The sequence below is a fragment of the Epinephelus moara genome, chromosome 11 (assembly GCF_006386435.1).
Source record: "Epinephelus moara isolate mb chromosome 11, YSFRI_EMoa_1.0, whole genome shotgun sequence".
In the NCBI taxonomy this organism is placed as follows: domain Eukaryota; kingdom Metazoa; phylum Chordata; class Actinopteri; order Perciformes; family Serranidae; genus Epinephelus; species Epinephelus moara.
In genome coordinates, this window is record NC_065516.1 from 27,484,191 (window position 1) to 27,507,630 (window position 23,440).

Genomic DNA, 23,440 nt, shown 5'->3' on the forward strand with positions numbered 1-23,440 from the left:
GAGGAAAAATGACATATAAGGAGATGTAAATAAATGTGACCCATGACACATGCATAACATTTTAAGGAGGAGCTGGGCATGATGTCATTCCCTCAGAGGGTTAATCTGTCCATGTGCCTACCTACAGTCCTCAGGGGCTGGGCTGTGAGGAGGCAGAGCATCAGGGATTTCTCAGCGTGCCAATCACAGCACAGATAAACTACAAAGATGCAGCCTGGCTCAGATACTGTACAACCCTGTCTGTTTATCCCTTTTAATGGGAGCATGAAAGACTTTTGATTTATGTGTTACTGCATCTTTGGCTCTTTCTGTTATATCTGCTGTAGTGATATAAGATTCAGCAGGGCTCAACAATAAGGATCACCCCAGGCAAGTGAAATGCCAAGCCGGGCTAGTAAATCTAACAGCTCACATCAGGCAAGTTGTAAAAAAGGATTACACACATTGTTTTTTCCGAATCTGATGATGGCAGCAGCGAAGGAGTGAGCTGTCTCGTTCCCTTCTTGTCTCTGGTGACAGTTGCAGACGGGCAGTACTGATCAGAAACGAGCAAGGAAATGGCAGCAGATACAGACATAGTTTACAAATTAAAGCCCACGTGAGCATTTCAGTTATTCTGGAAACCACTTGGACCCCCGACTAAGAATTTTCATAGTCGACCAGTAGTCATCATTTAGGGCCATTGGTCGACTAGTCGCCCGCATGTTAATGATATTAATTTAATTATGAAATGATATATTTTGGTGGTTTGAGTTGAAGGTGTGAGAAAGAATAGTATCAGTAACATTGTTAACACTGTGCTACATTACAGAGAAATACAAAACCGTACTAATGAACCTTCATTAATATAGGCCTATATTTTATCTACAAGTGCACGTCACACACTGAGCGAGCCGCCTGTTAATGACGCTGTGGGCTAATGGGCATGTAGCTACTTCCATGTTTCAGATGATACGTCATGTTTGTAGTCGACCAATGAAGATGAGTTTACATATCACCTTGGGTTCGTCCTTCTGCTTCTCAAAATGATCCCACACTTTGGATTTCCTGCCCGACATGTTATCAACTAGCCTGTGGAATAACCGCAGGTACCAGCCCTGGAAATTAGGGGTCGTACACATGCCGCATCTTTAACTACCTGGAAACCAAGGTCGGGCACTGGACGCTACTCTTTTTTTGTGCCAGCTTTCATGAGCGTTGCTGCAGGTTGCATCTGCACAAGAAATAATCTGACACACAAAATATTTCTTAACAGCTCAGTGAATACATGAATTTCAGAAAGACACATTTCTTTTATTGCTGAATGAGCCGGGGTCTTTCCCCCGTGCTAACAGTCATTATGCTAAGCTAAGCTAATCATCCACTGGCTCCAGCTCCATATTCAGTCGACAGATATGAGAGTGGTATCAAACTGCTCATCTAACTCTTCGCAAAAAAATCTCAGTAATCCCCACACTATATTGTTATATTTAATATTCTGTTACATTTAAAATGAGGATCTGCTTTGCACAATCAGCACTCAACCATTTGCCATTGCATATACACACAGTGTTCAGAGCATCCCTTTAGTTTATGTAGACACCGCCAGAAATGAAATGTTACTCATTAACTTCCCCCATTTACATGATAGCCGAGGCCTCAAGCTCGATTTAACTTGTAGGCAATCACAAAAATCACAAAGATATCCATCACGTACTGCTGTAACAGGCGTCTCTTTTTTGTCCCAGTGTGCAGCACTTTCTGAATATCTACAAACAGCCCATCCAATGAGTTTCTAAAGAGCTCATTGTTGCTGCTCGGAGCCTGACATGAGGCTCACTCACTGTAACAGAAGCTGTAGAGTCACATTTGTTCCATTGTTGAATAATGGTTTGCCTTTTTATTGCATTCTCCTCACCCACTCTCACACCATGCATCCCTCCCTGTTTAGTGAATTTCATTCTCAGTGTGTATGCTTTCCTGGGCAGCAGGCCTCCAGAATGACTGAAGCAGCTCGACAACATTGTGTACAAGAAAAAGGGGAGCTCAGGTTTCACAGCACAGTGTTGCAGAATAAAGAATAAAAAAGTTTGAGGCAGAAACACAGCCTGACGGTTCATCGCGTCTTTGAGATTCCAGGCCAGTGTTTTAGTGTTGTTTCTCTACGCTTCACACAGTACAATTTATTTTATTTTTTTACAGGTTGAATTTTCTTTTTATTAGTTGGTTGGCTCTGTGTTGCTATATGCAGCAGTTGGCGAACCTGTTTAGCATTTTTATGATGAAGACTGAGAGAATACAGAGAGGCTGGGACTATCCAAATCCCTAAAGCCTCTTGTGTGGGGAAGCCCGGCCGATCCCCCATCTTCTCCCTGGTCCAAAGATCTGAGCTGTGATTCCCTCTGGCAGGATTTTATAGGCACACTGAAAGCTCTATTACACCAAAGCCTTTCCCCGACAAGCCAAATGACATGATAACAGATGACATTCTGCACTATAAACTTGTACAGAGATTTCTCTTTCCGCTCGTGCCCTTTTCCTAACCAGAAAAGGTGCCTTTGAATCTGTTGTGTGCTGCTCTTTTTCTTTCTCTCCTATCTGTAGCTCTCATGTTAAGTTGTATCTTGATGACATTTAAATGATGCAAATAAAATGAGGAATATTTTATTATGCATTACATTCATTCGGAGAAAGTCAGCTGATTACATTCAGAGTGTTTCTCATTAACAAATATGTTACTATGAATTCACAGCTGGGAACTCTTTACTGTAATGGCTCACCCTTCCCTCTCTGTGTGTTTCTGTCCACAGGCATGGCTCCAGAGGTATGGCTACCTCCCCCCTGCAGACCCCAGAATGTCAGTGTTGCGTTCTGCTCGAGTCATGCAGTCCGCTATCGCTGCCATGCAGCGTCGCTACGGCCTCAATGTTACAGGGTCTCTGGATAGCAACACTATAGCGTGAGTCACACTCCTTTAAATACATTTTAACATTATGGGACTTTGAGTTCTTACGTCTGTACATGATGAGTTTCTTTCAAAGACAAGGAAACATGGGTGGGAGTTATTAAAATTTGAACAGAAGGGAAGACATAGTTATTCTGTGACTCCGTCTTAATGCACATGTAGCCTATTTTTGCACAAAGAAGAAGCAATGTTTAATTTAGTAGTGTAAATGTTCATGTCTGGTATTAGCTTGTTGTGTGCATGTTACTAAATGACTGATTGCTGATAAAATGTGTGATTAGAGCTGCACAAAACATTCTTTTATGATAAAGGTGATGTCAATTGACCCTTCGCTAACTCTGACAGTTTGTCAGACCATCACAAAGGGGCGGGGCCTAGCGACATTTGTGCACATTGCGACAGTCTACAAGATCTCTCTGTTGGCCCTGTTTTTGTCTGATGCACACCTTGCTGTTAACTCTTCGGCTAATTAGGAAGAACCCTTGCTGTTTGGCAGGGTCCCACGATAGAGACTGCACAATAGCTCAGGGTCGTAAAAAGCAGCCTGACTGGGCCAGTGCTCAAACAAGTGAAAGAGCAAGTGACAGTCTGCTCTACTCTTTTAGACTTCGCTCTGTCTTCATATGTCTTAGCGTGGGTCAAGCGCGCTGCATGATGACAGACACACAGACTTGTTTACTTCATAGATGAAATGGCGGTCAATCCTAAAACAACACACAACAAACAACACGCTAGGTTAAGAAGGATGACTTGTGTTACATTACTTGTGTAACGGAGCTGCGTCGGGGAGTGTGGTATCGTAATATTCAAAGTTATCCCATATTTCCTCATGTCAAACAGCCTGAGGTCAGATGAATTATTGAAACACCAGCACAGCCTAAAGGGAGACATAATTCTCAGATATTATTCCTAATATGTTGGTGTTGATTTTCATGTTCTAATAAACACTACAAGCTGAAATTTAGATTTCACTCAGGCATAAATAGATATTTTACAACAGCCAGGAGGTAAAACATGCAGTAACCTCAAATCTAGGCTACTGTCATTGACTGTTTTTGAATGTTAGGACTTATTTGGTGTAGACATCTTTGAAATAGGGGACAAGTGGTGGATGAGTCTCTCATTTATCCCATTTTGCATTCTGAAGGCACCCAGAGTCGTTTTGCCAGACACTGAGTAACCCTAACATGGATTAAGTGGGGCGTTTTAATTTGATCAAAGGGGCCTTTTACAGAGAGTACACCTCTGTTGTCAGATCAAAGGCTGCAAAATGCCAAAGTATTAATACTCAGCGGAAGACAGGAGAGAGCAGGGACAGCGTTCAGTTGCTCCTCGTACGATGAGTCAAACCTGAACGCTGCACAAAAGGATGGTGACGGTTTAAAGAAGAACTCACTTATCCGTAACTACAGTGACAAGAGGAGTGTTTCTGATTTTGTGCATACAGGGGAGGGTAAACCCCCCTGAGGCTTATATAAGAGGTATTATCAAATCATGCTTTGCAGTGGGATCAAAGTGATATTAGTTATGTGAGAATATTAGGAATAAATCGTATCTAATATATATGTTTGTGTTTTAAAACCCCAGTTTTAACCCCTGGGCCCGAACCAGTATCCTTTTACCTGCATATCACTAAAACCAGTGTTCACTGACATTTGTCCCCACCAACACTGAAATGCCATCCGTGCTACAAATAGCAGTGCGCTCAAATTGGCCACTGAACTGTAACGTGGCAATGTGGTGGCCAGCGGTGTGAATGCAGACTAACAGCTGTCCAACCTCTGGGCTGAAACCGAGAGAAATGTGATAAGCTAACAACATGCCTGTGTCTCTCTCTCTTCCTCCTCTGCTGCTCTCTGTGGAAGCAGCGATAACACGATAAGGTGAGGCGTCTTTTGTGTGTAATTCATAAGGGAATGTGTACTTTGGTACACAAATTGCATGTGCTGTGTTTAGATTCTGAAATAGCTTCATGTGTTCATGCATTATCATGTATGTGTTTCCTGTGTGTGTCATCCATCTCCTGCAGAATCTCTGTGCTGTTAGAATTGCTTCTTCATACAAATGCACAGAGAGCTTGATATGAATCATTGCAGACTCATCAGTAACGTCTACTTCTGTTCCTAAATGTAAAGAGCTACATTGAATTGAACATCTGAATTGGTTCTTTTCATTGTTCATCACTTCATAAGAAACATGCACCCACAGCAGTATGACCGATGTATCCTCAGTGTTGATCAGTGGCCTCCTCTCGTCTGTCCTGTAGGTGGATGAAGAAGCCCAGATGTGGAGTTCCTGACCAGATAGGAGGTGCATCCAGATTCAGTGTCAGGAAACGGCGGTACGCCCTCACAGGACAGAAGTGGCAACACAAACATATCACATACAGGTGGGTGGTTTTGAATTTGTCAAGATTATGTTGGCCAGGTTTGTTATCTTGGTAGAAGGGCTAGTGATGCGCCGATGTGGATTAACTGTAACATCACAATGGTAAGCAGTTATTAATAAGTTTAACAACAGAGTCGAGCCTTTTAGAAGCTCGGTGTTGGATGTTAGCCGCTGCTGCTAATTAGCTCAGGCTAACACTCTGGAGGCGGTCCTTCAGCGCTGTGTCTAACCTGTTCAACGGTCGTAGATCAGACCCTCGGCGCAATCCTGTTGTCTTCCTCTGGACCTGTGAAAGACGTCCATACCGTGACATGTTTTGCCCTCCTGACAGCGACTGCAGTTGTTGTTCTTCTCTGTGTTTAGTGCCGGCTCGCAAGCAAAGTTTAAAAGTACATGTGTCGCCACCCACTGTGTCGGGCGTGCAGATGCTGCCCTTGCTAAATCAATTAAAGCAGTCTGGCTTCGTATTATTGGCACAATTTATCGGCTATGATTTTAATTATCGGAATAATGCATAATTATAAAAATGTCCCATTATCAGCCCAATATATATCATGCATCCCCATTAAGGGCAGTGTCATTACAGCATTTTCTAATGATCCAGTTTCCCTCCAATACCCATAACCATCCCTGACATGCACAGAAAATCCCAGCCACACACACTGACTCCACATCAATGATGCTTTTGTCCAGTTGTGAAGATGTTCGGTCAACAAGATTAACCCAGTACGTGCCTACAGCCACAGAGACATAACCTACATCTGCACGCACAAAGGCATGTGCACACAAACAGCGCTTTACGACGTAACCGGTGTCATTGACCTTTTCATGAAGATACACATCCATTTGAGAGAGACATAAAAAGAAACACGCTGCTATCATTTTTCCCCACACAGTTCTTGCTCTTTTTTTTATCCTCCGCTACAGCCTTTTTAAAAAAAAAACAGTCTTCATCTTCCCTTGATGTGGCAGCGTATATGAAACTGTCAGATTTCGGTGGGACTTTTGCCTGTACAGGTCCCTATCTTTCATCTTGTGGATCAAAGGAGCAATTACTGAACACAGTATTTATATAATGGATAAAAAGCTAAAAACCAAAGTTCAACGTCGCTGTAAGCTGAACTACAACCATTAAACACAGCACAGAGCATGTTCTCCAAAGCTCGGCCAGCTTTACCTTCCGAACATGTCGCACAAATGGGAAAAAAATGTCAGCGCAAGAGTCATACATGCACCAGAGATCTCATCTCCAATTTAAGAGTCATACATGCACCAGAGATCTCATCTCCAATTTTATAATTCACAAGCACATTTTCTGGCTTTCAGCTACATGAGTAATAATGTATAGGGTGTGTTATATAATATTTCCCCTTTGATTTAGTGAGGTCAGTAGCCCAGTTTGTGTAATATTTTATACGTACTTTCCCATCCCTTGCCCCCAGCCCTGTGTTTCATGGGATAATCCTCAAGAAGTGGGCTTGTTTTTATTTTTGCTCTGCCCTGAGGATAAATGTATAAGCAGTATTACATGCTGAACATAATCTAGTGGATCAGCGACGTACAGCCGAAGTAGAACTGTATATCACTGATGGCAACACTGTCCAGTTTCCTGCCTATTCATTTTTCCTTTTAAAAAAAAAATAACACTGGAGCCAGTTTCACGAGTGCTTGGTTCATCTGCGACGGCACGGATTTGGAAAGAGAAAATGAGCAGGCTTGATGAAGAGTGGAGGAGTGGATAGGTGGAATTGAGGAGTGGAGGGAGGGTGTTGGAGGAGAGGCAGCTGCAGAGAGAAAGAGATGAGTTGAGAGGAGAGGAGGAAACCCCAGTGGAAAGCAGAGGGTGCTCTCTGACAGATTAGGGTTATGTAATAGGATGGGAGCATTCAAAGTGTGTGTGCTTGTGTGTATGCATATATATGTGTGTGTGTGTTGTACGTGGATGTGTGCCTGGCCCCCAGTCTTTAGTCAGATGTGCCTGCAGCTGCTCCTTTTAACTCAAATTGGTGCAGTGGAGGTAGTTAGACATTTTATATCAGATAAAGACATCCATAACTGGGAATCCTGAACTGCTCTATCCGTCGGATTTCCACTTTGAATCATCTTCACTTTGAGATGTTAGTATCAAAGTGTTCAGAATACAAGGTTATACATAGGTTGTTGCAGTAACGAAGTAAAGCTGCTGTGTTGTCATCACAACAAACTGAGCAGTCAGGCGATCACCTTTAGTTGCTCTACATTTGCTTACACTGTTGCACACATAGTTAGCACTTGTTAAGCTAACTTGCTGTAAAAGTATTACTTGATTCTTTGCGGTGTCCAATAGACATCACAACAAATAAGGCAAAATTAAGTTAGTTGATAATTAGTCAATTTTAGTGACCCTTGTGCTCATTGTACTCCTGTTGTTGCTCTATTAGGCACTGTTTTTTGCTTCTCCTCCTTGAAAACACTTCTATCTTGTACATTTGAATATTTCTGCCAGGTATTTAATACCATATTGTTCTAAAACTGGGCCCATACAGAGACCCTGACCTGAGGAACCCACTGGATGTCTGGTTGTTACTGGTTGTGAATGTTAAAATTGCGGTTACTGTGCTTAGTGTTACTGTAATATGGGATACTGTAATATGGGATAAAAAAAAGTTTAATTGAATTGAATTTGTGGGACTTTATCTCTTTAACATGTACACTGCACTTTTTTTTTTTTCAACTTTTAGACTTTGTGCTGTGAACCTTTTGTCATTCCTTGGAAATTTTGCATATTTCCGCACAAACTACCACATCAACAACTGCACTGCACTTTCATTTTAATTCAGATCTATTTGGACTGTGGGAGGAAGTCAGAGAAAACCCACACTGACACGGGGAGAACACGCAAACTCCACACAGAAGGGCATCCCCACTTCGGGGTTTGAACCAGGAACACTGTTGCAACAATGTATCGTATCACATTACATTGTAGAGTATCGTATCGTATAGTATCACATCGTATCGCATCGTATCGTATCGTATCACATCATATCGTATCACATCGTATCGCATCGTATAGTATCACATCATATCGCATCATATCGTATCGTATCACATCATATCGTATCACATCGTATCGCATTACATCGTATCGTATCACATCATATCGTATCGCATCGTATAGTATCACATCATATCGCATCATATCGTATCGTATCACATCATATCGTATCACATCGTATCGCATTACATCGTATCGTATCACATCATATCGCATCATATCGTATCGTATCACATCATATCGCATCATATCGTATCGTATCACATCATATCGTATCACATCATATCGCATCATATCGTATCGTATCACATCATATCGTATCACATCGTATCGCATTACATTGTATCGTATCACATCATATCGCATCACATTACACTGTATCGTATTGTATCGTATCTTAACCACTGCATCACTATACCGCCTTACATCACCACCGTGCCACCATTTTACCTATAGCTATAATATTACATATTATAATATTTAAAATTTTTCTTCTTTTCTAGATTTGTATTTCGTATTAAATTTGATTAGATTTGTGTCCTTTAGGTTGATGTTAGGATAAGGTAGAGTAAGAGATAATACAATATTTCCATGTTTCCATTTCATTGAATCTGTCAGTTTTCTCCTGGTGGCTTTAGGTAGACCTGTAAAACTGCAGTGTTGTGGGTTTGAGTCCAGCTTGAGGTCTTCGTCTTCCTCATTCTGTAAACTGTAAGCTGAAACATCCAAAAATAATTGTATAAAAAAAAAGAAAAACAACTCTGGCATTTGGAAAGTATAACAAATGCATGGTCGCCCCAGGTGTGTGCTAGTTTCCATGTAGCCACATACAGTACTTGCTGTGGGGAGGCACTAATTAGCTTTGGCATCCCCACAGTTCTCTCTGCATGCAGGTACTATTATAGCACATGAGTTGCATCCGGCATCATTATCACCTCACAACATGGAGTTTAATATTTTATATGTCCTCAGAGCAGGTTGGGATTCTTTCATTTGTGGTTTTATAGCTTCTCCCTGCGTGTGTTTCTCTCTTGCCCTAAAATAGGATACGCATACAGTGAGGTAGGTAATAGAATCAAATGAAACCATCTATGTATTCCTCAAGAGGCCACACTTGCTGCTAAGGCCTTTCATTGTAACCCCAGTATGAGCAAGACAAGGACGCGTATTCACGGAGAACCCTTGAGGTGCTACAACATTTTCTTTTTCATTTTAATCTCAGAGAAAACATTTGTGCCTCTGCACACTCTCTCTGGGTCAGCTGATATTGATTTGATAGCAGGATTGTCTTGTACGTTACAAATCTCTCTCTGCTCTGCCTAAACACTTCAAAAGACAAAAGGGCCATTTTGTATTGCCTCCGTAAGTGGCCCCAATCAGACAGAGGCTGTTTGCTTACTCAACAGCCAACCATCACACTAACACCACTTCAATTTGATGTTCAAGATTGTTTCTGTAGTTCAAGAGTGCTGGCAAATCTCGAGATGCAAGCGTTTATTGCTCACACTTGTTTTAGGACGGTCGAGGACACACAGATTGATATCGTTCACCAGAAATATCATGGCAAGCAACAAGAGATCAGAGCAGGACTGTTGCTGCTTTAGCGTGTTGTGTTGACGGATTAGACTAAATTGAGAAAGACCAAAACTAAAGACGTTTCCTAGATATTTTTGTTACATTTGTTAGTACACAATATCATCTCAGTAAGTTTTTACTTTTATTTCAGTTAATAAAATGTTTTTCTGACCTAGTTTTTGTTCTTAGTTTAGTGTTAGTTACTAACTACTGTATAATAACATTGGTTCACACTGCTCTCATTAGTGCAGATTTGTTTTACATTACCTGGTTGTACCAAACGGCAGATAGACGAAGTCTGAGACTAGTAGGTGAACATAGTTTAGTTTAACATTCCGTGCTTTAGGAACCAGATATGTCCCTCAAGAACTGGTGGAGACCAAAACCAGAGCTTAAAGAAGAGTGGACCTTCACCAGGTGGACACACATACGACTCCAAATGCTGATGTTGCTCTGTGTCCTCACAATACTTAATTTAACTCAGGGTGCTTTCAGATCTAGAGTTGTCTTGCTTTGGTCTGAATCAGGGACTAATTTTGATCCAAAGTTGTAAAATTGCCTAGAGTTGGTTCGTGTTCTCACGGCAGCATTTACAAGCGGATCAGATAAAATTCCTTGTGCGAGAAAGCTGCTCTTGATTGGTCAGAATTTCCATGTGGGAAAAATCCAGGAAGTAAAGCAAACGTTGAAGAAGAGTACACTTGCAAGATAAATGTGACACTTTCTAATGTCACAATGGAGGGACAACTACGCAGGTTGATTTTAGCGCTGCTCATCGTGGACTATATTGCTGTCATTGTTCATTTTAGTCAAACCATACAGTTTGAAAACGAGGCGCGGCTCCAACTAGAAAACAATGTTTTGATGCATTGGATGTGCTGAATGTGCATATTAAGGCAGTACAGGAGGAGGTGCACATTAATAATCCTCCAGGACTGTAACATGCTCATGTTTAACACAAACAATGTGTCATGTGACTGCAGTTGGTTCAGATCCAGGTCGGAACACCTTCTCACCACAAATGAACCGCACCAGAGTTCATTTGTAATCGGACAGAGACGACCTCTTCAAGAAGGTCTCGGTCCGGTTGTTTTGGTGCACACCCGAGTGTGATTGCTGTGTTCACACCTGCCCAAATGAATTGCACTTAGGGGGCAAATGAACTTGAGTTTGATTGATCTGAACCAAACAGGGCAGGTGTGAGAGCAAAAAAATATTGTTGGTTCAACTTTAGGCCGATTAATATTTGAGTCACTATAAATCATGTCAGAACATCAAGTGATGATCATCAGCTGACCCAAAGAAAGACCAGTTAAATTATTTCCTTTTATCTTTGCAGATGTATCTGCAGTGCTGCTATTGACTATTAAATCTGCTCACTCAATCATCTCTGACACCAAAAGCTTTGCTTCCTCTTTCAACAAATTAATTTCTGATGGTTTGTTTTTGTAGACTTGTCTTTCAGTATAATTACGTAAATCCCATTTCCTCATGATACCTGAGTGTGTGTCTGTCAAAACAGAAAATCATTAGCTGAAAGTTAAAGTTTTGCCAAATCTTGTGAGAGTGTAATTAAAGCATCTTTGCTAAAGTGGTCGTCGGCTGACAGCAAGTCCTTCTTGAAAGAGCAGAGAGAGAAATGGCAGCAGATTGTGGTTCGCTTTAAACAATTAGACCATTTTAAATGAACATTGCCGGTTATTCAGTGGCACTCTATTTATATTTCATACCCGGCCTTTATGCTTCCCTTTTCACTGAGTTTGATTCAATAATTAATCTGAGCTTACATGCAATATTAATACGCAGTATATAAATGTGCCTTGCAGCAGTCTACCCACCATGCAAAAGAAGATGAGCAATAGTCAAAGACAAAAGATGTTCTGATAATATTTATTCCTATTATGGGAAATGACAGCCTGACAGCCAAACAGAGACGCTGTGAAGAACTAAATTGAAGATGGGAACAAAGGAAAGGAGGTGTCAGGGAAAGCACAGGGGAAACCGGCTGGATGGGAGGAGAAAAAGGGAATTCTTGAAACTACTTGAAACACCTGAGCAAGAAGACTTGTGAAAGAGAACAGAAAAAGAAATTGGCACAGTGCTGCTACGCTGCACACTTAATTCACACTCTGCACTTATCAACAGAACATCAACCAACCAACTTTACGCCCAACACAGACAATGTGCTAAAGGCATAAGAAGACACAAAGTATCGAGTGTTTACAAGGGTCTAAGATGGTCGATGTAAACTATACCTATCCGTCTATCCCGAGAGAAACCAAATTTTAATAGAGCGTGACACTGAGATATTTTCGGAGCAAATAAAGTGAAGTGAGGTTTTCCTGATTGCTCAAACCAGACTGGGGCTCTCAGCAGGCAGTGGGCTGTTGATAATCCTTAATTAGAAAATAAATTCCAGTGGCAGGAAATTGTCCCGTCCTCTCCCCACACCTGCAGCAACTCAAAGCCGGCAGGGGAGGACTCAGCTGTTTCTCTCACAAATCGCTCCATTTAGCTCTCTGCTGGCGACCACGATGAGCGTGAAATGGCAGCACGCAGGGAAAACAGTGATGGCGACGAAGATTTTATTTTTTGGCGTGGTGTGATCATGTAGATTGACGTGCAGTAGTATTCTCTTTTTTCAGCCCTTGAGTTTTTAACAAGTTAAACTAAACTGACTGTATTGTTTTCTATCCTACCATATCTCATGCTTCAGAGGAGGTGCGGGCTATTTACTTTGCCTGATTAGATTCTAATCTTTCATTTTTCCTCTGAGTGGACATCCAGCAGAATAAGCCACTTTTCGGTGTGTTTGTTTTACCAAACGCTCGGAGAACCCAAGAGTCTTATCAGACCAATTTACAATAGATTTGCTCATCCTGACAGTTGAAGGAGAAATCCCGATTCGAGGCTTACTGGGGCATGATGATAAGAGAAAATTATCTGCTCGTGTGAAATGTTCACAAAGACTTCTAGTGTTTTCCCAGTCTAACTTTTCCTCCCCTGCATCTCGTGTCTCTGCAGCATAAAGAACGTGACACCCAAAGTGGGTGCAGAGGAGACCCACGACGCCATTCGGCGAGCGTTTGACGTCTGGCAAAACGTGACGCCGCTGCGCTTTGAGGCTGTGCCCTACAGCGAGCTGGAGAGGACCAAGAAAGACGTGGACATCACCATCATCTTCGCTTCAGGTTTCCATGGCGACAGCTCACCATTTGACGGCGAGGGTGGCTTCCTGGCCCACGCCTACTTTCCAGGGCCGGGAATAGGAGGTGACACGCACTTTGACTCAGATGAACCATGGACACTGGGCAACCCCAACCATGACGGTAAGCTTTTATAAGTGCTCTTAGGGAATTTTATGATGGCTTTACACGAGTTGATATCAGGCATATTTCTGAAACAATAGCTGTGACCTTTGTTCCAAATTTCAACCTCAGAGGGCAAAAACTGTGGCCGAGAAAGGGTGGGGAAATATTTGTGGACCAACAAAGCAAGCTATAGAAAAAAGTACTCTCCTGGGGTCAGTGACGGGACCTGCAAGCAGTTTATTAGTTATATAAAGGGGCAGGGTTAAATTGTCGAGGCAAAGCCAACCATCACTGATGGAAAAAGAACGCTGCTTAGTCTAATGATATCTTACATTTGTGTCCACGTCAACCTGTACGTGAGTTACGAAAGGTGTTGTGGCAAAAGCTGAAAAGTCTATTTAAAGTTTCTGTAAAGTTTGGTCATGTTACGTGAGTAGAAGTTCTGCGCCTTTTTGTCATAGACTACTCCCATTACCACACATGAACACAAACACACACCTTTGCCCACTTGACCTCTATGCCAAATTTCAGCCTCCTAGGTCAAAAACTTTGGCAGCCAAATGATGTGTTGGTGAGGATTCTCAGTCATCCAGGTCTTGGTAACCTTATGTGCTATATCGTAGGTATCTGGACTTACTTGAGTTTCTTGAAGACGTTTCACCTCTCATCCAAGAGGCTGAACTGAAGAAGCCTCTTGGATGAGAGGTGAAACGTTTTCAAGGAGCTCAGTCAAGTCCAGTTTCCTCCGATATAGCACTCAAGATCCGCCAAATTTTTGTGAACCAACAGAGCGACCTGTAGAGCTGCTGGTTGCATCTACAAAGTTCTGTCAGCAAACTTTGCGTCTAAGCTCTGACCTCGTTACTCCCCAAAGAAACACAGAGCTCAGCAGCAGCAGGGAGTTGGGAATGATGAGCTTTATTCACCCCTAGGTGCAGCAGCAACAAGTGACAACATAGCTTTCAAGTGAGCGTTGTGGAAGCAGGATTGGCAGGAAACGGATGAGTCGAGCCCTGGCTGCTTATGTACACCCCTGTCTACTCTCACTGACAGATTTTGATGCTCTGCTAGCAGGTCTCATGTTGAATTGTGATACCTGCTGTATATTGGTTTTGCTGATCAGTGTGTTGCAGAATTCCAGTCTGATCTGGTGTGATTGAAGCCTGATCAGTTTGGCTTGCACTTTGAAAACATCCAAGCCTGCCCGCAGATATTTCCCCTGGTGAAATATAGCAATCGTAGCACCTCTCACTCCTCTGCGACCTCGAGCTGGTGCCCTAGCGAGTGCTTGCCCTTAGAGCTTTACAGCTTGTCAGGCTGTATGTAGCCTTTAGCTGGGTCCCTAAGTCATTTTGCGGTGTGAGTTGCATGTTGAGCAGCTGTGTTGCTGTTTAGCATTGTGGTGAAGTCCAACAGATCTCTGCTGGTGTGTGTGTGGCAGCCAGCAGCCTGTCGTCTAAGCTCCCAGGCTGACCTCTGACCCGTGTGCAGCCTTCAGTGTGGCGATGACAGGGGTTTGTAAGAGAGTAGATGGAGAAACAGATGGAGGAAATAATTGAATGAATACTGTAAAAGAGACAGAATACAAGTAAAGATAAATAGGGCGAAGAAAGTCCAAGCAAGTTTTGAAGGTTAATTGGATTCTTGGTTAAAGAACCCCTCTGCTAAAAATGTGTTTTTCTTATGTTTATGCCCTCTGAAATGTCTGACCTTGACTTTACTGACTTGTAGATGTGCCTCTCGCCCTTTTTCACAGTTTTTGTTTTACACTGTGGTTCAAAACATGTCTTTCAAGAACCGCTTGTCCAAACAACTTCACTCTCGACACTGGGCTTCTTTGGGTCCTGAGCTGCATGCCTGGGCCCCAGTCAGCTATAGATAATGTTTAGATATGAAAAATATTACGTTATGTTGCTATTCTAACTCATTGTGCCCTGAAATTATGTAGAATTTGGAAAAACATGCAACTCAATAGGGCTGCCCCCCCAATAGTCGACCAAACGTTAGTCTACAGAAAGGTCATCTGTCGGCAAGATTTCATTGGACACTTAGTTACAGGAAAAACAAAAACAAATGTGAAACTCTATTAGGAGCTGCGCCTTGTCAAAATAATTCAAAACCTATATGACTGGACCATGTGGGAATTTAATTTGAAAGGACAGACACAGGAAGTGGCCACGCTCAGCAGTCAGACAGGAGTCAGGTTACAAACCAATCACAACCGACAGATATCTTTCCCTTCTTCTGTAAATATTCAGTCAGATAAATATGGAAAAGTTGATCACGTTAGTGCAGGACTACCCAGAGCTTTACATCTGTCCCATGGATGATAGGCCTACACACTTACGAACAGCGCCTGGAAGAAGATCAGCTCTGCACTGATTCGGTGCTTGTCGTGTAGTAGTGCCCAGCGCCCAACCTCGCGTTTTCAAGGTGGTTATGGACACGGTATGTGTACGCCGCTGCTCAGAGTGCTGTTTGCTTGTTTATTCAAAGTTTATTAATATAGAACGTGTCTCGTGTCCAAATTACACCAAATTCGACAATGCACATCATTGGGTCCCCAGTAATACGCCTGCCAAATGTGAAGTAGGTTGGATGAACAGTTCCTGGGATATGCGAAGGACACACATACATATATAGAGAGATTTGGTGTTTTGTAGTTAGAGACCATGTGGGAAAACCATGTTGGACGAAATATTAGTGTAACACACTTTAAAAGATGTCTGGAGGGGGATGTTAATATTCCTGACCCAACGCTTGTCGCAGCAGGCAACATGTTTCAGATTTCAGCCTTCTTCTTTGAATTCCTCATTAAATCTGAGGGACAAGCCTGCCCCGTGGTCCACCAAGACAACTCAAGGGGAGTCATGACTGTCTCTGACTCATGAGTCAAAACAGTGACAGCGATGACTGAGCGAGGGACGAGGAGACGCTCTGAAGAAATAAGGACACAAATGAGAGGAAAAAAGAGGAGTTACCAGCAGGAAGGCAGCAGAGATAACAGAGAAAGAGAGGATAAGAGAGAATGGCAGAGTATCTCTAGACAAATATTGGAGGTTCAAGAGCTCATGAGAGACAGACGGAGCGGGAAAGACTGAGAAGTAAAGAAAACATTTGAAAAGGAAAGGGGAGAGAGGAGAGCAGAGGAGATGAGTGGGAGCTGTTGAGCACTAGGCGTCGGAAATAGAAGTGAGCAACTTGCTGTCGAAGACTGAATTTTAAGTAGGAGCGCATGGGCTTTTGTAGGCTTAGATAATATGATGTGAACGGCTATATGTAAGGCTTCTGAGAATGCGTAGTTTGATCGAACTTAAAAGAATCACTCCCGCAGGTTGAATTACACAATGAAAGTGATAACAGTCACCTCAGGTGAACTGTTTCATCGCCCATATGATCTGCCCATAGACACTCATTAAACACAGTTAAACACACATATGTGCACATGTGCAGGTGAATACCCATTCTGAGCACGTGCACACACACACACACACACACACACATCCCTGCTGTCGCGCCTCGGAGGAAGGAGAAGCAGCTGTCATTGAAGGCTATGATTCACCCCCTTCACCACTCACATACAGACACACTCTCTTTCTCTCTACCCCTCAGTGCAATATTAATACAGCCCTGCTGCGGCCCACACTTCTGTGAAAGCATCCCATAATGCATGCGGTTCTATTACGCACTCTCCAGCTGGCTTTCTTGCCAAATATGAACATGCACTGGCTGAATCCTGACTGCCTGCCGTGGCGGGGGGTGCTCTTATTCCTGCATTTTGACTGGTGTTACACTGAGATGAATCTCTGAAGGCTCATGCAGCTTGAAGCTGCCCATGGACAGAATTTTTTATACTTGAGATATATCTTGAAAATTCACAATTCTTATACCAAAAAGACAACTATCAGGTACTGCTGGTATTGTTTTTTGGTCTTAGCACTTAAGAACCTGTAGGATAACAGTACTGTAGTATTACTAATGTCAGTACGACTAATAAACACAGTCACGTGACAGTGTGTGCAACCAGTGTAGCATTTATCAGCGCCGTACGCCATGACACAATCTCTTGTGTTTTCCTGATATGATATCGATACTCTGGCTGCAGTGTTTGTGAGTCATGCTTTCTTTTCTCTTAGAAAAACACATTTAAACTCTGAAATGCTGTTTTAGCCCTTTGGCATTGAGAAGAGGTGGGTGTTCATGTGCATTTTGGTACACATTGTTTAATCTTAGCTGTCTGTAAAACTGGAAGCTTGTCATAATGCAATAAAACATTGATTTGTGCTTTGGAGAAACTACTTTCATTTTTTAGACCTATACCTATATTAATGCATGATTATGATTAAAATCTAACGATATTTTGAACCAATACTACATTTTTTATGTAAACACATAACATATAACAAACACAGAAAGTAAAAACACTGAAATATATATTCATATTTAGGAAGCTGGAATCAGAGAATCGTTGACTTTGTACTAAAGAATTACTCAAACTGATTATTCAATTATCAAATTAGTTGATGATTAATATAATGGTTGACAACTAATCAATTTGTTGTTGCCATACATCAGTCTAACCACCAAGAACACCTGTAACAGTGAGACAGTTGGAAAGCATAGTGTGCATTCAGAACAAAAACAGTCCTGCTGTTTAAGCAATGCAAGCTTCAGGTACTGATGAGACAAGAAATACAATTTAGAAAGTCCAGTTTGAGTAACAGATCCAAAACGCTCCTTACAACTCTGGAATTCCATCATTTTATCTTTAATTGTTATCAAAGCAGTTCTCTCATATGTGATTCTAACTGCCTCACTGTTGAGGCCAAAACAAACCGCTGGCAAACGCAGCGTGTCAAAAAGACGCTCCTAATATTGTCAGTGTATAACCCCACACCGGCGGTGGCAAGATGCACATCACAACAGCACATTATGCCACTGTCTTGTTTCCAGGTTTTCCGGCCCCTGGGATTAAATGCATTTTGTCCCCACTGGCTCTCTGCTTGTACATAGCAGCTCCCGTAGCAGCTCCTTTTCTCTGCTCCTAGGGCAGCTCCACTTCTCTCCCCACCCTAATGATAATAATAATGCTGCAGATTTATATAGAGCTTTTCAGGACACTCAAAGATGCTTTACAGTGCTGAAAAATATCAATGATAATAAAAGAAAAAAGAAAAAGAAAAAGTGGAAACTAGGGAAATGCCAGTTTGAACAGATGGGTTTTTTAACAGTGATTTGAATGTCTTTAGGGAGTCTGCATTTCTGGTGTTGAGTGGGAGGGAGTTCCAGAGGGTTGGGGCAGCGGCGTCGAAGGCTTGGTCCCCCAAGTTTCGGTGCTTGGTTCTAGTGATAGGGGTCAGGAGGTTGGAGTCAATAGAGCGAAGTCCGGGTGGGGGAATGGCGGTGGAGGAGGTCAGTGAGATAAGATGCCACAACCATTCATGCATGCAGACAACTCTGTTGCTGTCTCCTGTGAGGAAGAATGGTTGATGTCGATAAATATCCTGAGCTAAACAACCCACAATCCCGTCATTATAAAAACAACAGCCAAAAAGATATTACCTGATGAGTCATAGCTCTGGAGATAAGCTCCTCAGGTGAGAAGTCAAATTTAATTAGGGGCTGTCCACATGATTTTAAGCTAATGCAAAGTTGGAGGAAGGACAAGCTGCAGAGTGACGCGTCTGGTGTGTGCTAGTGGCGGCACTTGATGCAGATCACAGCTTTAGGCCCAGTTCAGACCAGAGATTTGCGACGAGTTGAAACAGGCAAGTGCATCGTTCTACAATGTTCTAAAAACCTGTTCACACCAATTCAACAAGATGAGATGGTGTATCATCTCTATGCAACAACTGTCTGTACTTCTGTTCTGATTTCTTATTTTGTGGCTGAATATAATTTGTAGCTTCTTAAAATATGAATGAGGATAGTGATAGTGAGATACTGGCTACAGTTGCATTTGCAGTAGTGATGAAACGGTGAAAAACAGAAACAAAACCAGCATCAGATGGACTGTATTCGTAATAGATATGCCATAATGTTGAAACAGGTGACATGCTTTACGCTCCAAAACCAGCGGCTGGCGATTTGACCAGCTGAGTCGCAGGTGACACTATCAGCCGGCTTGAGTCAAGCTCAGACCGGCCAGTTCACACAGCTGCAATTTTTCTCTGCAACCTTTTAGAACAATTTCGTCTCGTCGCAAATCGCTGGTCTGAACTGGGGTTTAAATGTCTTGCGAAGACAAATGCCTAAATCAGTCTCCAATTACATTGCTTTACTATAAACATGCATGTAGTAGATGCTCATTTCAATCTAGATATTGTCTCCAACTCTCTGCCAGCAGAGGTGGATAATTCCATATATTTCCAATGCAACTAGTTTCAAGGTAATCCATCCATCATCCATCTCCTCTCCTGTATCCATGCTTTGTGGGGAACAGCTGGGAATGACGTAAGTTTTAGCCCAGATCCGCACGTGATGTCTGCGTGTCTGGCTTTGCTTTCTTCTCTTTCATCTCTCGTTTTTTGAGTCTCCTCTCCCTCTTTTTTATTGTGTTTTAAAAGTTGCAACTACACACACACACTGACACACACTGGAGATGAGCTCCTGTCCAGTAAGCTGCCCGTGCCTGTCATACCTAATCCCCCTGCGTTGTTGTCGAGAGGGATCGGTCGTCCCGGCGACCGCTGCTAGCATCGCACCGTAGATGTTACTGTTGTTGTTTTGGATGATGATGTCACTGATGCACACTGGAGGATGAATCCCCGTCTGCATGGTGATAAACACTGTCTCTCACACTCACACATGCATCTGCACCGTTTTGTCTGCACCTTTGCTCACGCTGCAACTCAGCCATCTGAGGATAGAGGATTACTCAAAAGTTGCATTCAGTGGGATTTTTAGCACACACAGCAGAATGAGGTTCTTATTAGGATTAGCTAATGGCATTTTAACAGAGACGTGGAGACACACTACACACTGGCTGCTTTCTATATGTGTGTGTGATGTGATGCTTTTATCACAGAGAAGAGGAGGTGGTGTGATGTCAGCAAAATCAGACACACTGAAAGAGGCAGATCACCGCGCCAGCATCAAGAGAGTGGGACTGATCTGAGGATTTATTTTGCAAAACATTGATTCCTGCTGGAAATAAGTGAAACAGTTTCTCAGTGTGTTGCATATTTTAATAACAGTCGTTTGTTTACACCAAAGAGCTGAATTCATTTGCTGCCTCTCGGCTGTTATGAAATATCCACCTCTTGTGACTTCTGCTACATCACTGTCATCGAGATATTGATTTGACTGTAGACACGTTATCATTTTATCAAAGTAATCAGAATCCTAATCAACCTAAGCACCCGCATTCATCCTCGGTCTGTCTTTATCTTCAGTTTGATCTTTTAATTTTATCTGATTTCTCTTTAAATATGAACCAAAAAATCAAAATGAATCAGCAACAATCAGCATAGTATTGATATTAGAGTGTTGCATGCACGTAAAGCTTAAAAAATATTAGTTGACTGATAGATTAGACAATCAACGGAAAATACTTTCTTTTGTATTTTGTATTTTTACACAATAATTATGAATGTTGTTTTTTCATTTCAGTCATTTTCCAAGCAAAACTCTTAGAGTGACTGGTTTCAGCTTCTCAAATGTGTGGACATGTTGTGTTGTGACACGTGTTGTTGGCGTTAAATATCACAATAAGGCCCCGATCACACAGAAAGCGTGAGGCGCACCACACTGTCTTTTTTTTTTTTTTTTTTTTAAATTGAATGCCACTAGTGAAAAAACGCTTGCTGCGCCTTTTTATTGTTGCCAGGCAACCACGGACTCACCGCCTTATTCTGATCTTCCTGTGTAGTCAGTCAGATTGTAATTAGTATCTAGTTCCTAAAATGTTGAGGCAGAGGGTACTTGCTGTAGCTCTGGTTGAGGGTGAGAGGCTGTCTGCAAATAGTTTGTTGGGCACAGGGAAACAGAGATCTGTGTGGGTACATTGTTGGGCACAGGGAAACAGAGATCTGTGTGGGTACATGAGACCCTAAAAAAGAGGGTGGATCACTGGAAGTACCACCAGTTGGTCCAGGAGCTTCGCAATCCATGATGGCTGTTTCCAGGCATATTTTAGGATGACTCAGGGGCAGTTTGAAAACGTGCTGTCTATCGTCGGACCGTACAGCTCTGGGTATCCAGCAACTGCTACCACCAGTTTTTCCTCCATTGTTGCTGCGACCACCACAGAAGGCCCGCCTCTCAAATCATCCAATTGGACAATGGGGAAAAAAGATGATGAAAGAAAGATGATGAAAAAGAGATGACGTCGGGCGTTTTTTCAGCTTTGAGTTTAAGTTTAACTCGAGGAGTTCAAACATTCAAAAACGCCAGGCACTTAGAGAACAGAAACACGAGGCACGTCACAACACAAACACCGCGGGCAAAAAGCTTCATTCTCAAAATAATTATATGATATAAAATATGAACAATCCTTGTGCTTTTATCAGCCAGCCTAAACCTTGAGTCTCATTGTGAAGATGTATTTACGATGTATTTGCTGTACACAACATTTGTTTGGTTTCTCTCCTACAACTGGCAGCAGACGCTTCATAAGAGCACCTACTTTTACAATCTAACTAACAATAAGAGCAAATTATATGGCTATAATTAAGCATGGCGAAGGTCGTTTACACCATCACTACTTTTGCAACAGCAGCAGTGTTATCTGTGCATCATGACTGCAAAAGATCTGTAAACTCCAGCAAAGTAAATGTGAATATTCCTCCTCTGTCAGGCGCAGGGTTTCTGTTGTCCAGTTTTTGAGCGGGAAAATCTGTTAAAGTCAGACATATTTAAATCTCTCTGGTCATAATGTGCAATGAAAGCAATTCCCTCTGACACTGTATCCTAACTGGATGCCACACAACTGAGCGACAAAATTAGTTTGCAATGTTTTCTATTGGACTGTTCTGACTGGACGCCAGCAACACAGTGCTGCCTTTTTATTCTGAACTTCTGTCAGACACCTTGTTCCTATTTATTCCTGTTGTTCACTTTGAAAGCGCCGCAATGGACAAGGTGCGGCTGATTTATGAAGTTGAAATGAGGAGTGAGTTGAGGAAAGCCTAAATACAGTGGCAGCTGGCTGAACAAAGTTTGCCAGGAAGCTGAGAGTTTCTGGCAAACGACCATCAGTAATAACAACCTACTTACTGTTGGTTATATTTTATGTCATTTTCAGTAAATATTACAATTTAAAATGTGCTTACTGTTTAAAAAGTGCAAACACAGGAAGATAGCAGCCACGTCTCCAGTCTGATCTGGAGTGCACAGCTGATAAGTGTGTGGTCTGTTTACATGACTCAATAAACCTAAAAACTAAATAATATTTGACCAGAATATTGAAATCTTTCAGGACACATGGACCAGCACCAATTTTTCACTTACAGTAGCTCTGGTCCACCCTGCGTTATTGCCTCTGTTTCACACTAAACAAGTGCTGAGGTCGACAGTAGACTCCATGATCACACCACACATGCCAAACCCTGGCGGCACAACCTTTATATTTGCAGCATATCATGTCTGAGAAGAGTTCAGAGCCCCAGTGAGCGAAGAGTGTTTGACACAGAGGTTTGGAGAAATCCTTCTCTATGAAGACTGATGGATTCACCCTCCCTTCTTTCTGTCGTGCGCTACAAAGTGTGTTGTCAGCCTTTGGTGCTGCTTTAACAACGGCGCTTGCAGTTGAGGGAAAGGATTTGTTTAAGCAACATTTAAATGAACAAACATCCCCAACAGTGGATTAGAGAGGCACGTTTGGCTTGAGGAAATTGTTTGTGGGTTTTATTCCATCGTAATCAAAACTCTGTTCATATCAGATTGGTCGTGTTAACGAAGTGGAACGCATCTTGGATTGACAGAAGAAGTAAATTGGATATCCACAATTTGGCAGTTGGCAAATGTGGAGTAATGCTTGACATGTGAAGAGATACTGTACACAAGGAGGATCAACATTCATTGTTGATTTTACGAAATTGAGCAATATCTCGGATCATTTGGCAACTGTTTGATTTGTGTATCCATGCTGGAGGTGGATAACAACAGAGCTGTTGGCACCTTCGCCTGATCAGTTCATGTCTGTCTTTCCTCTTGGAGCTGTCAAAGAAGGATAAAGTCAAATATTAA

The 23,440-nt window shown here is 42.2% G+C and overlaps 1 protein-coding gene across 2 annotated transcripts in view; it reads left to right on the forward strand.

Annotated features, from left to right (window-relative positions):
• The window catches only part of LOC126397901 (matrix metalloproteinase-16-like), a 93,568-nt gene that overhangs the window by 16,983 nt on the left and 53,145 nt on the right, over positions 1–23,440 (forward strand). The window contains exons 2-5 of one of the 2 annotated variants that reach the window (XM_050056950.1): positions 2,790–2,938; positions 4,813–4,827; positions 5,211–5,333; positions 12,966–13,270. In XM_050056950.1, the coding sequence (XP_049912907.1) occupies positions 2,790–2,938; positions 4,813–4,827; positions 5,211–5,333; positions 12,966–13,270 (592 nt within the window). The remainder of the gene's footprint in view (positions 1–2,789; positions 2,939–4,812; positions 4,828–5,210; positions 5,334–12,965; positions 13,271–23,440) is intronic. The other variant, XM_050056951.1, reaches the window with a different exon arrangement.